Genomic DNA, 21,890 nt, shown 5'->3' with positions numbered 1-21,890 from the left:
CAGCCACCTCAGGGGCTTCAACACCCACCCAAGGGGGCCAACACCCACCCAAGGGGTCCAACACCCACCCAAGGGATCCAAACACCCACCCAGGGCTCCAACACCCATCTGAGGTGTCCAACGCCCACCCAAGGGGTCCAGACACCCACTCGAGGGGCTCCAATCCCCACTCGGGGGTCCAAGCCCCCACCCGGGCCCCCAGCCCGGCTCAGCCCCGCTCTCCCCCCGCAGTTTCCCTCACGGGTTCGCAGCCCCGAGCCGGGAGCTCAGCCCAGCCGTGCAATCCCAAAGCCGAGGCCGGCCCGGGAGCCTCCTCCGCCTGCCCCGCGCCTCTCCCCTCTCCCGGCGCCGCTCCAGCCTCCGCCAGAAGCTCCGGGCCGCGGCTTTGCGCTCCCAACCTCGTGGTTTTTTGGTTTTTTTTTTTTTTTTAAATTTAATTCGATTTCTTTTTTTCTCTCTTTTTCTTCTTTTTTTCCCTTTTATTTTTGGAAGGGGTTGGCGCGGACAAAGCCCCGCAGCGGAGCCCGGCCCAGCGGCGGGGCCGGGGGATGCGGGGCGGGCGCGGGGGGCGGGCGCGGAGCCCCCGGGGCCCCCCCAGGTGAGCGGGACCGGGACGGGACCGGCACCGGCACCGGGCCCCGCTCCGAGCCCCGGGAATCCTCCCGCACCCATGTCCCGGCCCGGCAGCCCCCGGCCGGAGCGCCCCGAGCTGCCCCGAACCGAACCGGGACCGCCGCCAGGTACGGGGGACACGGGGGGGATAAAGGGGGGACAGAGGGGGGGATATGGGGGCGGATATGGGGGGATAAAGGGGGGACAAAGAGGGGGATATGGGGGCTGATATGGGGGGATATGGGGGGGACAAAGAGGGGGAGCCACTGGAGGGGGGGTGAGTGCCGTGTGCTCGCAAGGGAGGTTTTGGGATGCCGGAGAAGGTTTTGGGATCACAGAGAAGGTTTTGGGATCCCATGCAAAAGTTTTGGGATCCGGCGAAAGGTTTTGGGATCCTGGAGAAAGGTTTTGGGATCCCTTGCAAAGTTTCGGGATCGCGTGCAAGGCTGTGGGATCGCAGGGAAGGTTTTGGGATCGCAGGGAAGGTTTGGGGATTACGGGAAAGGTTTTGGGATCCCGTGGAAGATTTTGAGATTCGTGGGAAGGTTTTGGGGTCACGGAGAAGGTTTTGGGATCGCTTGCAAAGTTTTGGGATCCCGTGCAAGGCTGTGGGACCGCAGGGAAGGTTTTGGGATCGCAGGGAAGGTTTGGGGATTACAGGAAAGGTTTTGGGATCCCATGCAAGGTTTTGGGATCCCATAGAAGATTTGGGGATCCCGTGGAAGATTTTGGGATTCGTGGGAAGGTTTTGGGATCACGGGGAAGGTTTTGGGATCGCTTGCAAAGTTTTGGGATCCCATGCAAGGCTGTGGGATCACAGGGAAGATTTTGGGATCATGGAGAAGGTTTTGGGATCCCTTGGAAAGTTTTGGGATTCCAGGGAAGGTTTTGGGATCCCTTGCAGAGTTTTGGGATCCCATGCAAGGCTGTGGGACCACAGGGAAGCTTTTGGGACCCCAGGGAAGGTTTGGGGATCCCGTGCAGGGTGTGTGCACGAGTGGGGGTGCGTGCAGGGCTCCCGGGGTGCGTTTATGGGGGACTGGCTGCAGTTTGGAGCTGTGGGGATGCACTGCTGGACACGGGGAGCGTGCAGGACTGTGAACATCTGAGCGTGTGTTTGTGCCCCTGGCAGCGTTCGGGTGTGAGTTTGGGGGTGTTTGTGAACATCTGAGCGTGTGTTTGTGCCCCTGGCCATGTTTGGGGGTGTGTTTGGGGGTGTTTGTACAGGGTTGTGAACATCTGAGTGTTGGTGCAGAATTCTGAGCATCTGAGTGTGCGTTTGTGGCCCTGGCTGTGTTTGGCTGTGTGTTTGGGTGTGATTGTGAACATTCGAGTGTGTGTTTGTGTGTGATTGTGAACATGTGAGCGTGTGTTTTTGCAGGACTGTGAACATGTGAGCGTGTGTTTGTGCCCCTGGCCGTGTTTGGGTGTGAGTTTGGGTGTGTTTGTGTGTGATTGTGAACATGTGAGCGTGTGTTTGTGTGTGATTGTGAACATGCGAGCGTGTGTTTGTGCCCCTGGCCGTGTTCCCTGCGCTGTGTTTGTGTGTGAGCTCAGCAGCTGCCGGGACCCGCCGGGATTTCAATCCCAAACTCTGCCTCGGTTTCTGTCCCGGGGCCAAGCCCGGCGAGGGGGGTGTGGGTTAAACCCCCCGAGGGATGGGGGCAGCTCTGGGTGGGTTACAGGGACCAGAAATGGGTGGAAATTTGGGGGAATCCTCACAACTGAACCCTCCAGAGCCCCTCTGGCCCCGCCAAGCTTCACGTGCATTAAAAACTGCATTAAAAACTGCATTAAAAACCCCAGGGAGGGACTAAAACCCACCCGAGCCGGAGGCTGCAGGAGCACACCGTGCTCTGTCAGGCCAGACACAAAAGGGGCCGAATCCAGGCTGGGAGCAGCTCCCAAAATCCCCAAAATCCCCAAAATTGGGTGGCCGGGCTGAGCAGAGCGGGGTCGGCGCAGCTGGACCGGCCCCTGCTGGCTCTGGAGAATTCACCCTCCTGTTCTCTTCGCCCTGCTCCTCCAGCTGGACGAGCTCTGCTCCAAACTCAGCCCCAAAGAGCCCCTGCAGCAGCTGCATTCCCTGGATGAGCAGCCCTGGGGTTGATTTCCCTGCCTTTCCTTCCTTTTCCAGGTGGGAAATGATGAGCTGGGAACGCAAAGGGATTTTTGCAAGGGGCTCGTCCCCAGCCCAGCTCTGCTGAGCTCCTGTCCCAGCAGCTGGGGAGGGGGGGGGGTTAAAAAGTGCCTTCAAAATCTGTTAAATGCTTTGGGGGAAATGGTTTTGGAGTTTTTGTGCCTTTCCTGTGGCCACGGGGAGCTGAGGGTGGGTAGAGAGTGGTTCAGCTCCCGGGGGTGCTGGTGGCATGAGCAGGAGCGCTGGGACCTGACTGGGGACATCAGTTTGGTGTTTCCAAATTTAAGGAGCATTCATGAGTGCCCAGTTCATTTTTCCCAAATTTCAGGGACATCCATGAGTGCCCAGTTCGGTGTTCCCAAATTTAAGGAGCATTCATGAGTGCCCAGTTCATTTTTCCCATATTTCAGGGACATCCATGAGTGCCCAGTTCGGTGTTCCCAAATTTAAGGGGCATCCCCATCTGTGCCCAGTTCAGTGTTCCCATTGTGGAGGTCCATCTATGAGTGCCCAGTTTGGTCTTCCAAAAATTAAGGGACATCCGTGAGTGCCCAGTTCAGTTTTCCCATATTTCAGGGGCATCCATCAGTGCCCAGTTCGGTGTTCCCAAATTTAAGGGACATCCATCAGTGCCCAGTTTGGTTTTCCCATCTTGGAGGGGCATCCATGAGTGCCCAGTTTGGTCTGTCCCTGTTGGGGACCTCTTGTCCCTGTTTCCCTGTTAGAAGGGACATCCATGAATGCCCAATTTGGTGTTCCCAAGTTTCAGGCACATCCATGAGTGCCCAATTTGATCTTTCCAAATTTAAGGGGCATCCATCAGTGCCCAGTTTAGTCTTCCAAAATTTAAGAGGCATCTGTGAGTGCCCAGTTTGTTGTTCCCAAATTTAAGGGGCATCCATGAGTGCCCAATTTGGTTTTCCCATCTTGGGAGGGGCATCCATGAGTGCCCAATTTGGTTTTCCCATATTTCAGGGACATCCATGAGTGCCCAGTTCGGTGTTCCCAAATTTTAGGGGCATCAGTGAGTGCCCAGTTCGGTCTGTCCCTGTTGGGGACCTCTTGTCCCTGTTCCCTGTTGGAAGGGCAGCCATGAGTGCCCAGTTTGTTGTTCCCAAATTTCAGGCACATCCATCAGTGCCCACTTTGGTTTTCCCATATTGGAGGGGCATCCATCAGTGCCCAGTTCCATTTCCCAGGTTGAAGTGGCCTCACCTCCATCCCAAACCATCCCAAACCCTCCCTCCTCTCTCTGTGTGGTTTTGGGGACGAGCGTGTCGCAGGGTGTCTGTCTGTCTGTCTGTCTGTCTGTCTGTCTGTCCCCGTGACACTCAGGAGCAGGGCCCCGCTGCCTTGGGCTGGAGCCAGCAGCTCTGTCACGCAGCTCAGAGCCTGGGAATTCTCTCTCCGTTCTCCTTTCCCAAGTTTTACAAACCAGCCTGGCTCATTCGGATCCCCCTGGGCTGGGGAATGAACGGGGAAACTGAGGCACAGAGGGGGGGGGGTGTGGCCCAGCTCAGGTCCCCAGCTGGACGTGGAGCTTTTTTTTCCCCCCAAATTTCATTCCCTGGCGTCTCCAGAGATGGGCTGGGTGCCACCACAGCTCCTCCCAGCCAGCAGGGATGGGGACATGGCAGAGCAAGGCCTGAAATAGCCACAGGTAGTTTGGGAGAGAAGAGTCTGTCTGTCGGTCTGTCTGTCTGTCCTGGTGATTATTCTTTAGAGGAATTAGCAGAAAACAGGAGGAAAAAACAAGATTTTGTTTTTTTTTCTTGGTGAGATGATCCTTCCTTCACAGAGGGGGAGCAGGGACAGGAAGAGGCTTCTCCTCCTTCTCCTTCTCCTCCTTCCCCTTCTCCTTCTCCTTCTCCTTCTCCTTCTCCTTCTCCTTCTCCTTCTCCTTCTCCTCTCCTCCCTTCTCCTTCTCCTCCTCCTCCTCCTCCTCCTCCTCCTCCATGTGAATATGGAGACAAATCCATCTCCAGAAGCAAAACCTGGGTTTGAAATGAGCACAATTTCCTCATTCCCACCTCCCTTTTCCCTTCCCAGAGGGAACATTTGCCACCCCCGTGTCCCCCTCCATGTCCCCAGTCCCTGCCTGTGTCCCAGCTGTCCCAGCTCGGGCTTTGGCAAACACATTTCCTTTAATTTCTGTAATTTTTTCTGTCTGTTCCCAAGGATTCTGCCTCGAGGTGTAAGAGGAGACGTGCCCAACCCCAAACACAAAATATTCAGCCCCAAACACGAAATATTCAGCCCGAAACATGAAATACTCAGCCCCAAACATGAAACATTCAGCCCCAAAAATGAAACATTCAGCCCCAAAAATGAAACATTCAGCCCTAAACATGAAATATTCAGCCCCAAACACAAAATATTCAGCCCCAAAATGAAACATTCAGTCCCAAGAACGTGAAATATTCAACCCCAAACACGAAACATTCAGCCCCAAACATGAAATACTCAGCCCCAAACATGAAACATTCAGCCCCAAAATGAAACATTCAGCCCAAAACATGAAATATTCAGCCCCAAACACGAAATATTCAGCCCCAAACATGAAACATTCAGCCCCAAACACAAAATATTCAGTCCCAAACACATTCAGTCCCAAGAATGAAATATTCAACCCCAAACACGAAACATTCAGCCCCAAACATGAAATACTCAGCCCCAAACACGAAACATTCAGCCCCAAACATGAAATATTCAGCCCCAAACACGAAATATTCAGCCCCAAACACGAAATACTCAGCCCCAAACGTGAAATATTCAACCCCAAACACGAAATATTCAGCCCCAAACATGAAACATTCAGCCCCAAACATGAAATATTCAACCCCAAACACGAAATATTCAGCCCCAAACACGAAATATTCAGCCCCAAAAATGAAACACTCAACCCCAAACACCAAATATTCAGCCCCAAACACCAAATATTCAGCCCCAAACACATTCAGCCCCATAAAATGAAATATTCAGCCCCAAACTAGCCCTGGGCTGCCCCAAGCAGGGAATTCTCAGCAGAAACCGAGGCCACCTCACTCAGGAATGTTTTACTGAGGCTGTCCTGTTCTGGGAGAGGGGTAGGAACAAAGAAAAAACCCATCCAAAATCAAAATAAATGTTTTTTTTTTTCTTGTCTCGGCGCTGATTTAAATGCAGGATTGCAGATTTGCACGCAGCCACCCTCAAAGCCCTGAAAGAAACAAAAGTGTTATTTTTTTTTTACCCCACAGAAAGAGGTTTTTGCAACGTTTCTGGTTTTTCTTTCCAAGCTTTTTTTTTCTTGTCAGCTCCCGAAAACGCTTCGCTGGTGTTTGTTCTTTGAGCAACGCAAAACTTACCAAGAAAAAGAAAAGAAACACGAGGAGAAAAAAAGGGAAAAAAAAAAAAAAAAAAAGAAGCAGATTTCTGGCTTTTTTCAAAGTTTCTGGGTTTGAGCAAAACGGAGCTGGGCCTTGGGGCTGTGCTGCCGCTGCTCCTGCTCCAAATCCTGATTGAATTTCCTTGGAAAGCTCCTGCCTGGGAGCTGCAGAAACCCAAACCCTCCTCGGGGTATTTGCTGCAGTTCTGGTGATTTTTCCCAGATTTTTCCATGCCTGGAGTTCCCCCCTGTGTGGGACGGGCACCAGGATGGCCCCCAAATCCCTTCTCGTGCCCCAAAAATTGGGGAATTTTTGGGATCTGCGCACGGGACAACCCCCACTCTACAGAGAGTTCTGGGCTCTGTCTCCACAGGATATTTTTGGGGGAAAATCCCATTTTCTTGCCTCGGTTTCCCCACCAATTGAGGCAGTTTTTTAAGGAAAATCCCTGGAGCTCAGGGAAGGTGTGATGGGCCCTGGTTTCAATCTGTGCTGGGATGAAAGGAGCTGGAGAAATGCAAATTATTGAGCAGCTCCCCTTGATCCCTTCCTCAATTAACTTTTTTTTTTTTTAAGGACTTAGGTGGAGAAGACACAATTTTTTTCCCCTGGCAGGACCTGTGCTGGTTTAACCCCCAAGGTTACCCAATTACCAGCCTGGCTTGGGCCTTAATTACTCCCTCCATCATTTCTCCCTGCTCTGTAATTCCCAGAATCTCCCTGGATCTCACAGGCCTCCCCTCTGCTGCTCTCCAGGCTCCAGGGATAATTGCTTTTCCTTAAGGACACCCAGGATTTCCTCCCCTGATTTCCCAGATTTTCCAATTTTTTTGGAGGAGTTATCCTGCCCCAGGTGCTCCTCAAACTCGAATTCAGGCCCAGTCTGGGTTTTTTTCCTTGTTGTTTTCCCATTGTTTTTCCCCATTCTCTGTCCCCACAGCGTGATTGGGATGGTTTATGTTGGTTTTGGGATGAGGAAAGGAACCTGCTCCTTCCCAGCTTTGTTGGAAGTTTTCTTGTCCCTGTTTTCCACTCCAGGCTTAAAAATTCCTCCTTCCCCTGCAGCTCCACACTGGAATGGTGCCTTAATACCTGCAAAATGTAAATATATTTACATTAAATCGATTTTTGCTGCATAAGGAATAATTCCTCCCAAATTGCTGCAGTGTGGGAAGAGGCAAAGCTGGAGCTGTGGTTTGGGGTCCAAATTCGAATTCAGTCCCAGTCTGGGTCTTTTCCTTGTTGTTTTCCCATTGTTTTTCCCCATTCTCTGTCCCCACAGTGTGATTGGGATGGATTATGTTGGTTTAGAGATGGTTTATGTTGGTTTATGTTGTTTTTGGGATGAGGATTCTTTCTGGGAGATGAGGAAAGGAACCTGCTCCTTCCCAGCTTTATTGGAAGTTTTGTTGTCCCTGTTTTCCACTCCAGGCTTAAAAATTCCTCCTTCCCCTGCAGCTCCACACTGGAATGGTGCCTTAAAACCTGCAAAATGTAAATATATTTACATTAAATCGATTTTTCCTCCCAAGATCCAGCCCAGCTTTGCTTCCCACCTGGAAAACCTTTGGCCTCACCTGGGCAAAGCTTTGGATAAACAGCAACAATGGGGAGTGCAGTGAAAAAACAAAGTGGTTTCTATGAGAAGTGACATCCTAAATGCACAAAAAGCAAAACAAAGCACAAAAAAAAAAATACCCACAAAAACCCCAAATAGCTCAGCAAGGCTGGGAGTTGTTGTTATTTGTTATTTATAGAATTTGGGTGGGAAGGGAGGGAGGGATTTTGGGGCCAGACAGGCCAGGACCAGCATCCATCCAGCTCATCCCTGCTGGGAGATTGACCTGGGTGACAAAATCCCAATTCCAGGTGGGTGTCCCCACAAATCCCATCCCTGCGAGGCCCTTGTGGCTCCAACCAGCTCCTGCCAAACCAAATCCATGAGGGAAATGTTCCTGCAAGGGGTTTCAGGAGAGACAAAACATCAATTCCCGGCAAGAAGCACCTCTGACGCTGCAGCAGTTTGGGAGGAATTATTCCTTACGCAGGAAAAATCGATTTAATGTAAATATATTTACATTTTGCAGGTATTAAGGCACCATTCCAGTGTGGAGCTGCAGGGGAAGGAGGAATTTTTAAGCCTGGAGTGGAAAACAGGGACAACAAAACTTCCCAAAGCTGGGAAGGAGCAGGTTCCTTTCCTCATCTCCCAGAAAGAATCCTCATCCCAAAAACAACATAAACCAACATAAACCATCCCAAACACGCTGTGGGGACAGAGAATGGGGAAAACAATGGGAAAACAACAAGGAAAAAGACCCAGGCTGGGATTGAATTTGAGTTTGGACCCCAAACCTCAGCTCCAGCTTTGCCTCTGGGGGTCTGGGCAGCGCAGGAAGGGAGAAGGGAGCCCACAGGTTTTTGGGAGCTCTGGCTGTGCTGTGGCTCCTGTTTGTGCTCCCTCCAGGATGCTGCTCCTGCCTTTTGTTTGTCCAGCTTTTTGGGAATGCTGCAATCAGGAATTCCCACTGGGAGCACAAAGATCTTTTCCACAGAAGCTCCTGCGTCTCCCAGGGGGATGCTGGGACTTTGGAATTTGCAGGAATTCTGCATTTCCAGCCATGAACTTCCAGTTTCTTTGCATCTCTCCTCTCTCCTGCTCTGTTTTCCCACCCCCCCGATGGATTTTGGAGCTCCCTGATGTCTCAGGACTTCCATGACTGATGGATTTGGACGTTGGGATCGGGGAGAATAATCAGAAAATCGGCTCCATGTGCGTGTCCTGGGCTTGGCAAGAGAAAGCAGCCCCACATTTATCACTTTTTGCTGATCTCTGGTACCTCGGGGCAGCGCTGTGATTTATTGAAGTTATTGTTTTTGGAATGCCTCGTTACCTCTGTTCCCAAAATCCAGAGATCTGAGCTGCTCTCCCACGTCTCCCTTGTGCTCCTCCAGGACTCACCCCAGGCTCTGAGGAGGATTTGCCCTGCCCAGGAAGGGTTTGAGGTGCAGGAGTTTTGGGGAGAAGTGAGAGATGTCCCATCCCAAGGGCTGGCTGGCCTCGGGGTTTGGCCCAGGCTCACAATTGGGTTTAAACCTGATGGATTCAGGTCAAGCCTGGTCCTGTTCTGGGAGCTGCAGGGAGGAGGGGTCCAGGGGGGATCAGCAGGGCAGGGATTGGGGAATTTACAGGGGGAGAGGGAGCTGTGGGATGAGCCTGTGTGCCAGTGATGGAAGGGTCTGCTCAGCTCCTCCTGTGCCAGCAGAGCTGCTGCCTCTGCCCGGGGGCATTTGGGAGCTGCTGCTCCAGCACTTCCCAGGGCATTCCCAGGGCATTCCCTCTGCATTTCCCAGGGCATTCTCTGCATTTCCCAGGGCATTTCCCTGGGCATTCCCTGTGCCCTTCCCAGGGCATTTCCCTTGGCATTCCCTCTGCATTTTCCTGAATTCCCTCTCCTTTTCCCTGGGCATTCCCACTGCATTTCCCAGGCATTGTCTCTGCATTTCCCAGGGCATTTCCCTGGGCATTCCCTCTGCCTTTCCCTGGGCATTCTCTCTGTGTTGCTCAGGGCATTCCCCCTGCATTTCCCATTCCCTGTGCCCTTCCCCAAGCATTCCCTCTCCATTTCCCTGAATATTCCCTCTGCACTTCCCAGGGCATTTCCTCTGCATTTCCCATTCCCTCTGCACTTCCCAGGGCGTTTCTTCTGCATTTCCCATTCCCTCTCCTTTTCCCAGAGCATTCATTCCCTTTCCATTTCCCATTCCCTCTGCACTTCCCTGGGCATTCCCTCTTCATTTCCCTGAACACTCCCCCTGCGTTTCCCCGTGGATCCCAATGGACAGGGAGCTGTGGGGTCTGTGCTGACCCCACACATTCCCACCTCCTCCCAGCCCCTCCCTGGGTCCTTCCCCACCCCATTGCAGGGGGAGCTGGGGCTCAGCCCCATCCCCACATTCAGCCTGTGGGGTGTGAGGCAGGGAAGGATCAGCTCACCCAAACTTCATTCCTGGCTATTTCTGTCCCTCTCCTGGCCAGCTTGTTCCCGGGGGAGTTCATTTAATTGCCACCTTCCTCCCTGCCTGCCTGCGGTTGTGTGCGAGCCCTTGTGCAGGGTAATTACACGTGTGAAGTGGACACGGCAGCCTGTGGGTCAGGGCTGGGCCGTGCCAGAGGCTGCGGAGGCAGCAATGTGTGGATGTCACTCACCCCCCCAGCCCTGGGGAGGGGACAGCCTGCTCTCCTCGCCTCTCCATTTTGCTCTGGGCTTTGCAGAGCCATGGGGATGGCTTTTCTCCCATCTGGGGCTCACGCTCCATTGGGATTTGGAGCCCATGCTGTCGTGCAAAGTTCAGCTGGAGCTGCTGGGTTTCCCTTGGTTGAGCCCGAAATCTCCTCACCTGTGAGAGTTCTGAGCAGGGCTCTGTGCTGGGATGAGTTTTAATTCCCCCAAAAAAAAAACCCCTGCCTCAGGAGCTCCGGCACCCCAGGCTGGATCTGCACCCTGGGGAGGGCAGAGAGGGGAAACTGAGGCACGTGGATGACTTTGGAGGGTGTTGTGGAGCTGAGCAGCATCACCCCAGACCAGCTCCAGCATTTCCAGGCTCCTGCTGATCGCGGGGTGCAGCTGGAACCCCCCAACTTCCCTCGTTTTCTCCTTTTAATAACATTGATATTCAATTATCTGTCATTTCCCTCCTTTCCTCTTCAGCTCTGGTGTGTGGGACTCTGGTTTTAGGGAGGATAATGAGGCGTCCCAGGCCTCTTTTCCCCCGTCCCCTGCCCTCCCTGGCTGCTTGCAGGGCTCCTGTTGCAGCCAGGGCAATTATGGCTCTGTGCTCTCCCTCCCTCTGCCCAGCCTATAATTTAGTTTTATATAAAGCGTGTTCCAGCCCCTGTTGTGCAAGACTTTGCTATTCCGGGGGCTGGGCAGAGGGCTGGGCTGGCAGGGGGGGCTGGGGCAGTGTGGCACGGCCCTGAGCCCCCCCTGGGCACCCCTGGCACCCCAAATTCCCCATGGGAATCCAGCAGCGCTGAAGGTGGTCCTGCCTCCTCCTGCCTTTCTGCCAGGGGGTGTTTGGCACCAGGAGTTCTCCCATGGGGAATCGCTCAGCTCCTCGCAGGATTTTCCTGCCCCATGGAGGGCTCCTGCAGGGGTTGGTGCTGCCCCAGGGTGCAGGAGGATGAGGGAGGTGGCAGCCAGCTCCTGCAGGGCAGACAGTGGCTCTTTCATGGAAGGGGGATGAAAAACCCAGCTCTGGCTGCTGAGTGTAACCAGATCCCTCGGCTTTTTGGAGAAGGAATGTGAGAGCTCGGGGAGGATTTTTGGGATGGTGCTGCAGCGGGGGGGAGCAGCTGTGGGGTGGTGCAGCCCCAGTGCCCGTCCTGGGCTGCCCAAACCCCGCGTGGTGCTTCCCTTGGGTAACATCCTGGCATCCCTTGGGTGGCATCCTTTTGGTGCATCCCTTCGGTTCATCCCTTGGGTTCATCCCTTGGGTGGCATCCCTTGGGTTCCTCCCTTGGTTCATCCCTTGGTTCATCCCTTTGGTGCATCCCTTGGTTCATCCCTTGGATTCATCCCCTGGGTTCATCCTTTGGGTTTGTCCCTTGGGTTCATCCCTTGGTTCATCCCTTGGGCGGCATCCATAGGTGCATCCCTTGGGTCCATCCTTGGGTGGCATTCCTTGGTGGCATCCCTTGGGTGGCATTCCTTGGGTTCATCCCTTGGATTTATCCCTTGGGTTCATCCCTTGGGTTCATCCTTTGGGTTCATCCCTTGGGTTCATCCCTTGGGTTCATCCTTTGGGTTCATCCCTTGGGTGGCATCCTTGGATTCACTCCTTGGGTTCGTCCCTTGGTGACATCCCTTGGTGGCATCCCTCGGGTGACATCCTTCCGTGCTGTGTGACACAGGGGAGCCCAAACCTCCTGCCCCGAGCCATGGGCAGTGTCTGGGGCTGGGCTGGGAGTTTGGCTGACGCAGGGCTCAGCTCTAACCCCATTTTCAGCCCTTACCCCGTTTCTCTTGCAGAGGTGCCTGAGCCCTCCCTCCCTGCCCCGAGGGGTCCCCGGTCCCCTGCCCGCCCCGCAGTGCCGAAGAAGGAGAAAGCCCTGGAAGGTGACAAACCCCCGAAGAAGGAGAACGCCCTGGAAGGTGACAAACCCCCGGCAGTGCTGACAAAAGGTCCCCCGGCCGAGCTCTGTGGAGCTCCCGAAGCTGTGACATGTGAGTGTTGCCCTCGGGACTCATCACAAAGCAGGGCAGAGGTGGGAACCCGGCTCCTCCTCGCTTTGTTCCTCCCCACATCAAAGCCTGAACCGAGCCTGAGTCACCTGGAGAGGTGGAAGGGAAGGGCGGCTCCCGGGGTGGCTCCCGGGGCAGCTAGCGCTGCTTGGGAAGGGTTGGGATCCTCTGTGGTGCTGTGGTGGGAAAGGGGATCAACCTGCCTGGGAAAGGAGCATCCCCCAAAACCCCAAGTGGATGGAAGCTCCCCAGTCCCCTTCCAGGGGGTGCAAAATGGATGGAAGCTCCCCAATCCCCTTCCAAGGGGTGTAGAGTGGATGGAAGCTCCCCTTCTAAGGGGTGAAAAGTGGATGGAGGCTCCCCAGTACCCTTCCAAGGGGTGCAAAGTGGATGGAAGCTCCCCAGTGGGATGAGGGTGGTTGGGAATGGGGCTGCCCCTCCAAGGAGCAGGCAGGGGAGGGGAGAGGGTGGGAAAATGCAGGCACTGCAGTGAGGGGAGCAGAGCTCGGTGAGGAGAGCAGAGCTCAGTGAGGAGAGCAGAGCTCTGTGAGGAGAGCAGAGCTCAGTGAGGAGAGCAGAGCTCGGTGAGGGGAGCAGAGCTCGGTGAGGAGAGCAGAGCTCGGTGAGGGGAGCAGAGCTCGGTGAGGGGAGCAGAGCTCACAGGGAGAGCAGAGCTCAGTGAGGGGAGCAGAGCTCACAGGGAGAGCAGAGCTCACAGGGAGAGCAGAGCTCGGTGAGGAGAGCAGCGCTCAGTGAGGGGAGCAGAGCTCAGTGAGGAGAGCAGAGCTCGGTGAGGGGAGCAGAGCTCAGTGAGGGGAGCAGAGCTCGGTGAGGAGAGCAGAGCTCAGAGGGAGAGCAGCGCTCCCGATTCCCGTGGCTGAGCCCTCGCGCAGCATCTGCGAGCTGGGCCGGCTGCCCACAGACATTCTGCACGCCTGAGTCACAGCACAGCCCTGCACGGCCCCTCCCCAGCCCAGCCCAGCCCCCCAGCCGCCCCCCAAGGCTGGGAGGGATTGGGGCACCCTCCTCCTGGTGAGCAGCGTCACCTCTGCTGTCCCCACTCGTCACTGCGCTGCTCTTGGCGGGGTCACCATTGGTTTTGGGGGGTTATTCCCATTTTGGCGGGCCCTGAGGAGCACATTTAGGCTCTCCCATGGGATGGGGGCGTTCCTGTGCCAGCCTGGCTCGTGCAGGCTCAGGAGGGGCTGGGCAGAAGGGGCTGTTGGTGCAGGGTGACGTCTTTGCCCACCAATGCCAGGATTGGCCCCTCTGAGCTCAGCTCTGTGCTCGGATCCAGTTTTGCAGCATTTTGGAGCACTGGGGTTGCAGCTTTGGCGTTCTGTGTGTTGAGCTCCAGGCAGGAGCAGCAGACCCAGGTGGCCACAGCATCCCAAGCCCTGGCAGTGGCTCAGGGAGGGTCCCAGCAGGGGCACCCTGGTGATGCTGCCCTGGGACAGCCTGAGGGGATCCAGGAGCATCACCTCGCTGGGAAACCCAAAGTTTTGGGGATCAGGTTACAGGTTACAAACATCCGGGAGGTTTTTGGTCATTGAAGAGCTGTAGACAGGCAGTTTCCCCCCAAAATCCTGTTTTTCCAGGCCTGGTCCCCCCAATCCTGCATTACTGGGGATCTGAAGGTGCCTCTTTTAGCAGAGCTTCAGCCTCGTTTCTTAAAGGCTGTCCCAAAAAAAATGGAAGCTGTTTTCCCTAACTTTGGGGGGGGGGGATTCCTGGCTGCCTTCGGCTGCCCCTGGCCGGAGCCAGAGCGTGATTTTGATTTACAAACAGTTTAATCTGAGGAATGCAGCGAAATGGGGAGCGCCAAGTGCATCCTGCTGCAGTCCCAGACAACCCAGCTGCTGTCCCAGGCTGCTGAGCTGCTGCTGCTGCTGCTGGGTCCCTCTTGGCTCAGCCCCTGCCCTGCTCCCTGCAGGCTCAGCCCCTTCCTGGCACAGCTCTGGGCACCTCAGTGCACACACGGGGCAGGAGAGGGCGCTGGGTGAGGGCACATAATGGATGAGCACTCCGTGAGTGTCACAGACATCTCTTTGTGAAAAATCCTTTCTTTAGGATTTTTCCTCTTGAGAAGCTGAGAGGCTTCAAGAACAAAATGTAAACATTGATTATCTGCTGCTGTGGAATGCAACAGGTAGATCTGTGATTGGTCCATGTTGGTTGTTTGTAATTAATGGCCAATCACAGCCCAGCTGGCTTAGACACAGAGCCCGAGCTACAAACCCTTGTGATCGTTCTTTTCTATTCTTAGCTAGCCTTCTGATGAAACCTTTTCTTCCATTCTTTTAGTATAGTTTTAATGTAATATATATAATAGAACAATAAATCAAGCCTTCTGAAACATGGAGTCAGATCCTCATCTCTTCCCTCAACATAAGACCCCTGTGAACACTGTAACCATGAGGTTTTTAGGAAGGGGAGACAATCCCAGTTTTACCCAAGACCTGTTTTGTGTCTCCCCAGTCCCCCTCTCCTGCTCTCAGCCCACTCTTCCCGCTCACCTCTGGTTATTTTAAGTTCCCTTCCCAGCGGGTGTCAAGGACCAAGCTCCCACTTGAACTTCCCTCTATGGCCCAAGCCCAGCTCAGCCTGGTCAAACCAGGCGCTGGGACCATGTACTTGTGTCTTTCCCCTTCCACCTACTTTATTTTCACCTTCCATCTGTTTTATTTTGGTGGTTGCAGGACAGGGGCCGCCTGTGCCCTGCACAGAAAGCAGCTCCTGTTCCCTGGTGCCAGGAGGTGCCTTTGCCCTCGAGCCTCTGCCCTGAATCATCCCTTGTTTAATGCCGTGGGAGGGGAAAAGCAAAGTTTGGCTGAAGCACCACCAGACAGGGTTTATTTTTTTTTTTCTTTACTTTATTTTATTTTATTTTTATATTTTATTTTATTTTATTTTATTTTATTTTATTTTATTTTATTTTATTTTATTTTATTTCATTTATTTCATTTCATTTCATTTCATTTCATTTCATTTTTTTTTTATTTTATTTTATTTTATTTTATTTCATTTCATTTTATTTTATTTTTATTTTATTTTATTTTATTTTATTTTATTTTATTTTGTTTTGGTTTATTTTATCTTATTTTTATTTTATTTTTTTAGGTGGGGGGGAGGGGGGGGGGGGGGGCGCGGCGGGGGGGAGGAAAGGGCTGAGCCACCCCTCTGGCTCTGGCAGGACACAGGGCTGCAGCACGAGAGGCTGGAGGGAGGACAGCCACAGAACTGAGTTATTTTCCTCCTCCTGCAGAAGTTCAGCCAGAGGTTGCAGAGACCTCAAGGAAGTGGCTGGTTCCTGCAGGGCTGGGGAGAGGAGCAGGCTGCCTGCAGTGGTGCCTCAGCATTGGCTCTGCAGTGGTGCCTCAGCTCCGGCTCTGCAGCCTCTCGCTCCGGCTCTGCAGTGGTGCCTCAGCACTAAGGCTCTGCAGTGGTGGCTCAGCCCCGAACTGCAGCGGTGCCTCCTCTCTGCAGTGAGTGCTCAGCCATGGTTGCAGTGGGCCTCAAGGCCGTGGCTGCGTTCCTGCTCGGCTGGGCAGTGGGCTCAGGCTCGGCCTGCAGTGGTGCCTCAGCTCCGGCTCTGCAGTGGTGCCTCAGCTCCGGCTCTGCAGTGGTGCCTCAGCTCCGGCTCTGCAGTGGTGCCTCAGCTCTGGCTCTGCAGTGGTGCCTCAGCTCCGGCTCTGCAGTGGTGCCTCAGCTCTGGCTCTGCAGTGGTGCCTCAGCATTGGCTCTGCAGTGGTGCCTCAGCATTGGCTCTGCAGTGGTGCCTCAGCTCCGGCTCTACAGTGGTGCCTCAGCTCCGGCTCTGCAGTAGTGCCTCAGCTCTGGCTCTGCGGTGGTGCCTCAGCTCTGGCTCTGCGGTGGTGCCTCAGCTCCGGCTCTGCAGTGGTGCCTCAGCTCTGGCTCTGCAGTGGTGCCTCAGCTCCGGCTCTGCAGCGGTGCCTCCCGGCCCTGCAGGGGCATCTCCTCCCTCATGTCCTCTGATGAGTTTCAGCCCATCCTTCATGACAAATCTTCATTGATTGGGGTTTTTCCATCCCTTCCTCTCTCTGCAGCCTTTGCCTCCTTCCCTCCAGCCGCCTTTTCCACATCTCCTGTTCCATCTCCCTCACAGAATCACGGAATCACAGAATAACGAGGTTGGAAGAGACCTCTAAGATCGAGTCCAACCTATGCCCTAACACCTCAACTACAGCACCAAGTGCCATGTCCAGTCTTTTTTTAAACACATCCAGAGATGGTGATTCCACCACCTCCCCAGGAAGAGCGTTCCAATATTTTATTATTCTTTTCGTGAAAAACTTTTTCCTAATATCCAACCCGTACCTTCCCTGACGCAGCTTGAGACCATCTGTGGTGGCGTTCTCAGGGGTCCCAGGATGAGGGAAGAGATGAGAATCTTGACTCCATATTTCAGATTTATTATTTTATGAGATATATTATATTAATTTTTTGTTTATATTTCATTATTTTATGATATATATTATATTAAAAGAATTTATTATTTTATTATATATATTATATTAAAAGAAAATTATATATTAAAACTACACTAAAGAATAGAAGAAAGGATTTCATCAGAAGGCTAGCAAGGAATAGAAAGGAATGAATGATAATAAAATCTTGTGACTGACCAGAGAGTCTGATACAGCCGGACTGTGATTGGCCATTAATTAGAAACAACCAACATGGACCAATCACAGATGCCTCTGTTATATCCCACAGCAGCAGATAACCATTGTTTACATTTTGTTTCTGAGGCTTCTCAGCTTCTCAGGAGAAAAGATCCTAAGGAAAGGATTTTTCATAAAACGTGTCTGTGCCAACCATCCCCTTGGACCATCCACCCTCCAGCTCACCCCGTGTCCATCTGGGGACCGGATTCCCATTTTCCCCCGGGGTCTGGGCACACATTTCTCCCTGTGGAGAGGGCAGGGTGGGTAATACTCTGCTTTTCCCTTCCAGGCCAGCCCCAGGTGGGGTCACCCCTGCAGCCCCCTGGTCCCTGCACGCAGCTGCTGCCCAACGGGGAGGCAGGGAACGGCATCTGCCGGGCCGTGCCCAAACCACCCCGAAAGCTGCAGCCACACCACTCCATCAACAGCCAGGGCAGCAAGAAGAGCAAGGGCAGCTCCAAGTCACCCTCTTCCCACATCCCCATTGAGGCGCAGGAAGGTACTGCTGAACCCTGGGGCTCTCTTTCCAGATGTTCTCCTCGGGCCCCTCATCCCTTGGGATCTCTTGGGTGGCACCTTCCAAGCCCTTGGGCTCCTCATCCCTTGGGATCTCTTGCAGAGAGACCTTGGGATCTCTTGGGTGGCATTCTCCAAGCCCCTCATCCTTTGGGATCTCTTGGTGGCACCTTCCAAGCCCTAGGCCCCTCATCCCTATGGATCTCTTGGGTGGCATTCTCTAAGGCGCTGGGCTCCCCATCCCTTGGGATCTTTTGGTGGCACCCTCCAAGCCCCTCATCCCTTGGGATCTCTTGGGTGGCACTCTCCAAACCCTGGGCCCCTCATCCCTTGGGATCTCTTGGTGGCACCCTCCAAGCCCAGTGGGACCCCTGGACCCTCCTGGCAGCCTCTGCAGGGCAGGTGCTGAGTGGGGCCATCTCCTGTCCTCCAGAATTGGTCTTTCTTGAGGGCTGAATGTTGAGGGAGACCCCTGGGGCAGTGGCTGCCTCTCCGCTCCTTTTCCCCTCCCTTCCATGAATTCCTGAGGGAGCATTTCCACCCTCGGTGCTCCCCGAGCCTGGCCTTGTCCCACCCTGTGTTCCTCCCCAGATTGCTGCGTCCACTGCATCCTCTCCTGCCTCTTCTGCGAGTTCCTGACCCTGTGCAACATCGTGCTGGACTGTGCCACCTGCGGCTCCTGCACCTCGGAGGACTCCTGCATCTGCTGCTGCTGCTGCAACTCGGGCGAGTGCGCCGACTGCGACCTGCCCTGCGACATGGACTGCGGCATCATCGACGCCTGCTGCGAGTCTGCCGACTGCCTGGAGATCTGCATGGAGTGCTGCGGGCTCTGCTTCTCCTCCTGAGGGGTCCCTCTGGGCGGGGGGAGCTGCACCAGGACCCCCCAGCCCTCCCATAGCGGGCAAGGCTCCAGCCGGGCCCTCAGGAGGCCTCGCGGAGGAAGAGGAGGAGGAGGAGGAGGAGGAGAGCGAATCCCCCGCTGGAATCCCCGTCCTTGGAGCGTGTCCTGCCCCAGGAAGGGTGACACAGGACCACAGGGGCTCTGGTGGTGTCCTGGCCTGCTCTACCTCTGCCAGCACTGGGGGGACCACGGGAGCCTCCTGCCACCTGAGCCGAGAGCAGGAGCGCCTGTCACACAGAGCCACCCAGGCATTCTGGGGACAGCCACCCTGCAGAGCCACCCAGCACTGGGGACAGCCTGTCACACAGAGCCACCCAGCATTGGGGACAGCCCGTCCCACACAGCCATCCCAGGGCCCGGCCTTGGGGACAGCCTGTCCCATAGAGCCACCTCGGCTCCCAGCCTTGGGGACAACCCATCCTGCTGCCACCGCCCCAGGACAGCGCTCCGGGTGGGTTACAGGGGGTGGCACAGAGCAGGGACACCACCAAGGCTGGGTGACCTGACGGGCTGGGGAGACGGGAAGGGAAGTGTCACGGTATTTTATAAATTTTTTTTTTTGGTTCCTTTTTACTGTAAATAAAGGTCTTTCTTCATTTCTGACTAGCAGCTGGCCCAGCACGTGCTCTGCAGGGCACTCCCTGGAGACAGAGGCTCCGTGTCCCCTGTCCCTGCAGCCCATCCTGCTCACAGCTGGCTTTGGGGACATGGGACAGGTCAGCAAAAGCCCCAGGGTGCTCCTGATTGCTCCTTGTGCTGGGAAGGAAAATGCAAGAGGACTTTCTGTCCTTGGCTCCAGGGAACAGGTTGAGGTCCTGGAGTGCCCTGGCTCCCGTGGGACAAACCCTGGGCTCCCGTGGGACAAACCCTGGCTCTTGTCCCACCAACCCTGGGATGTCACCTGCTTCACCAGCCCCAGAGCATGAATTACTCAGAGAAAATAAATTCTGCAAATTCCTATGGAAGGGCTGGGGCTGGTGAGTTTGCTGCCCTTGGAATTGAGGTGGCTTTGGCCACTCCTGCCCTGGCTGGGACTCCCACCCGTGCCAGGGACCACAACCCCACTGCAGGGTCTCACTGCCCTTGGAAAGGCTCAGCTGGCCCAGCTCAGCTGCTGCCTGGGCTGAAGCTGAGTGAGGAGGGAAAAGCACTTAAAAAGCGAGGCCAAATGGGTCAGTTGGTCACAGTGACAGGGGCTGCCTGGGGATCTGGGCTCGCTGCCCTCCGGCGCTGCCGCTCGGCCGGGAATCCTATTTTTAGTGGTGAGCGAGAGCCCAGCGTGGTGCAAGTGCACAGAGGAGACACAGAGGATGGTGTGGGCAGCCTTCCTCCACCCCACAGCCCGCAGGGAGCGCTGGGGGTGCTGCGTTTGGGGTTTGACCCCTCGGTTAAGCAGTCAGGGGTGGGATGCACACCCTGCCCACCCTGGCACAAACGGGATCAGGGCCCCGTGTGGCACTGGCAGGGTCGCTCAGAGCTGTTCCACAGGCTCTGCTCCAAACCTTTTGCATCCTTGGCACGGAGGTTCTGGCCTTCCCCAGCCTGGCCTCGTTTCTGCCGCTAATTAGGGAGCCTGGAGCTGCCAGGGCTGCTCCCACCAGGCGCAGCCGCTTAATGGGGAACAGATTCCCCCAGTGCAGGAGGGTTCTGAGGGCTGCCTGGGTGGGGTGGGGGTCACACACACACCCCCAGATCCCTCCTGCTCCTCCTCAGCCCCCCAGCCCTTTAGTGCTGCTCCCAAAGGAGCAGGTCCCCACCCAGAGCAGGGATGGGATCCTGGTGTGTTTTCCTCCATGGGTGTGATGTTCATGCTTCTGTGACGGCTGCCTTGGAGAAAATGCAAATAAAAGAGCAATAATCAGCACAGGGCTGCCCAGATCTCTGCGCTCTGCAAACTTCCCCCTCAGAGAGCTGTTCCCGACTTCCTCAGCAGCTCCTCAGGGCTGGAGGTTGGAAGGGGCAAGGACGGATTTATTTCAGCCCCCACCCCAAACCTGAGGTGCATTCCCTGCCCTGGGCAGTGCTGCTCACACCCCAGGAGCTCCTGGAATTCCCTGGGGTGGTTCTGGGATGTGGGAATGATGGATCAGAGCAGGGATTGGTGACCCAGAGCAGGGAATGACGAACCAGAGCAAACTTGAAAAATTTAAACCCTTCCCCTGGATGCAAGTTGGCACTGGCCAGGCAGGTTGCAAAACACTGGGCAGGGCAAGAGTTAAACCCTCCTGCCTGGGAATTAATTAACAACAGATGTGCTTGGTTTTAACTAATTTCTCTCCTGCCAACACTTGGTTTTTATGGTTTTCTCAGAGTTGGAGCACCATGCCCACGCTGTGTTGATCCTGCTGGGTTTTCCTGGGCACCCTGGGCTTCCCTGCCTGCCTTCCCCAGCCTGGCTGGCCCTGAATTTGATGTTTTAAGTGAAACAATTCAATGAAATTGGCTAAAATCCATTAAAATTCCTGATTTTTAAGTCACCTAAACCAGTATTTTGGTGTGGGGTGCCCCTTGGGGTGGGCAGTGCCTGATCCCAGCTGGGCACGGGGGTTTCCTTTTCCTACAATCCCTGCTGGGGATTGATCATTCCTGGGACATTGGAGGAATTGGGAATGGGAATCTTAATGATGGGAGCTCGTTGTTTAATTGCTGACGGATTCCAGGGGCTGGGTGCAGCCAAGGCAGAGCAAAAGGGACAAGGGGAGGTTTGGAAATCCTGCAGGAGCCCCTGAGATCCAGACCAGCCTCACCCCCCTGCCCCGAGCTCCGCAGAGCCCTCCTGGTTTTTCCATGGCTGGAGCAGCTCGGGATGAGCCCCACGTTTGGCTGCTGCCTCGGCGGGGAAGGGCGGCGGCAGCCTGGGCTATTTCTGTCCTCGATCACGATCAATAAAGCAGGAGAGCATTTTTATTTTCCACTCCAAATTCTTTCTCCGTCCTGTTTCCTCCCCGTTCGCACGGCGGGCTGGGGAGCGCTCCAGCAAGGAGGCCCAGGGAGCCTTTTCCTCCTCCTCTTCCTCCTCTTCACCCTCCTCCTCCTCATTCCAACCCCCACTCCTGCACTGTGCCACCCCAAAATTCCCCAAAATCCCTGCAATCCAAGGGGCAGGTTCAGCTGGAAGACAGCGCACGTGCGTGCGCATACACGCACACGGAAAAGAAAACACCCCCAGAGCCAAAGGGGAAAAAAAAAATTAAATTAAAACAAAATAAGATAAATTTTAAAAATAAAATAAAAATAAAATTAAAATAAAATAAAATAAATAAAAAAAAAAAAAAATAAAATAAAATAAAATAAAAAAAAATAAAATAAAATAAAATAAAATAAAATAAAATAAAATAAAATAAAATAAAATAAAAATAAAATAAAAGTAAAATAAAGTAAAGTAAAATAAAATAAAATAAAATAAAATAAAATAAA

The 21,890-nt window shown here is 54.2% G+C and overlaps 1 protein-coding gene across 1 annotated transcript; it reads left to right on the top strand.

Moving 5' to 3' along the window:
- Nucleotides 1-281: 281 nt before the first annotated feature.
- Nucleotides 282-20,870, top strand: MDFI (MyoD family inhibitor). The gene is made up of 4 exons (XM_030965939.1): nt 282-740; nt 12,153-12,347; nt 17,343-17,552; nt 18,161-20,870. Exons 1-4 carry the CDS (start codon nt 671-673, stop codon nt 18,415-18,417), a joined length of 732 nt encoding a protein of 243 aa, XP_030821799.1. The 5' UTR covers nt 282-670; the 3' UTR covers nt 18,418-20,870.
- Nucleotides 20,871-21,890: the final 1,020 nt, after the last annotated feature.

The sequence above is a fragment of the Camarhynchus parvulus genome, chromosome 26 (genome assembly GCF_901933205.1).
Source record: "Camarhynchus parvulus chromosome 26, STF_HiC, whole genome shotgun sequence".
NCBI classification, from domain to species: domain Eukaryota; kingdom Metazoa; phylum Chordata; class Aves; order Passeriformes; family Thraupidae; genus Camarhynchus; species Camarhynchus parvulus.
Note: the sequence above shows the minus strand (reverse complement) of the source record. Positions and strands in the feature narration are given on the sequence as shown.

What these genes read in the sequence shown, in the direction of transcription:
- MDFI (XM_030965939.1), top strand. Translation starts at nt 671, where the DNA reads ATGTCCCGGCCCGGCAGCCCCCGGCCGGAGCGCCCCGAGCTGCCCCGA. An exon ending in AGCTCCCGAAGCTGTGACAT is followed by an intron (nt 12,348 to 17,342) that starts GTGAGTGTTGCC and finishes TTTCCCTTCCAG; the next exon opens with GCCAGCCCCAGGTGGGGTCA. An exon ending in CCCCATTGAGGCGCAGGAAG is followed by an intron (nt 17,553 to 18,160) that starts GTACTGCTGAAC and finishes GTTCCTCCCCAG; the next exon opens with ATTGCTGCGTCCACTGCATC.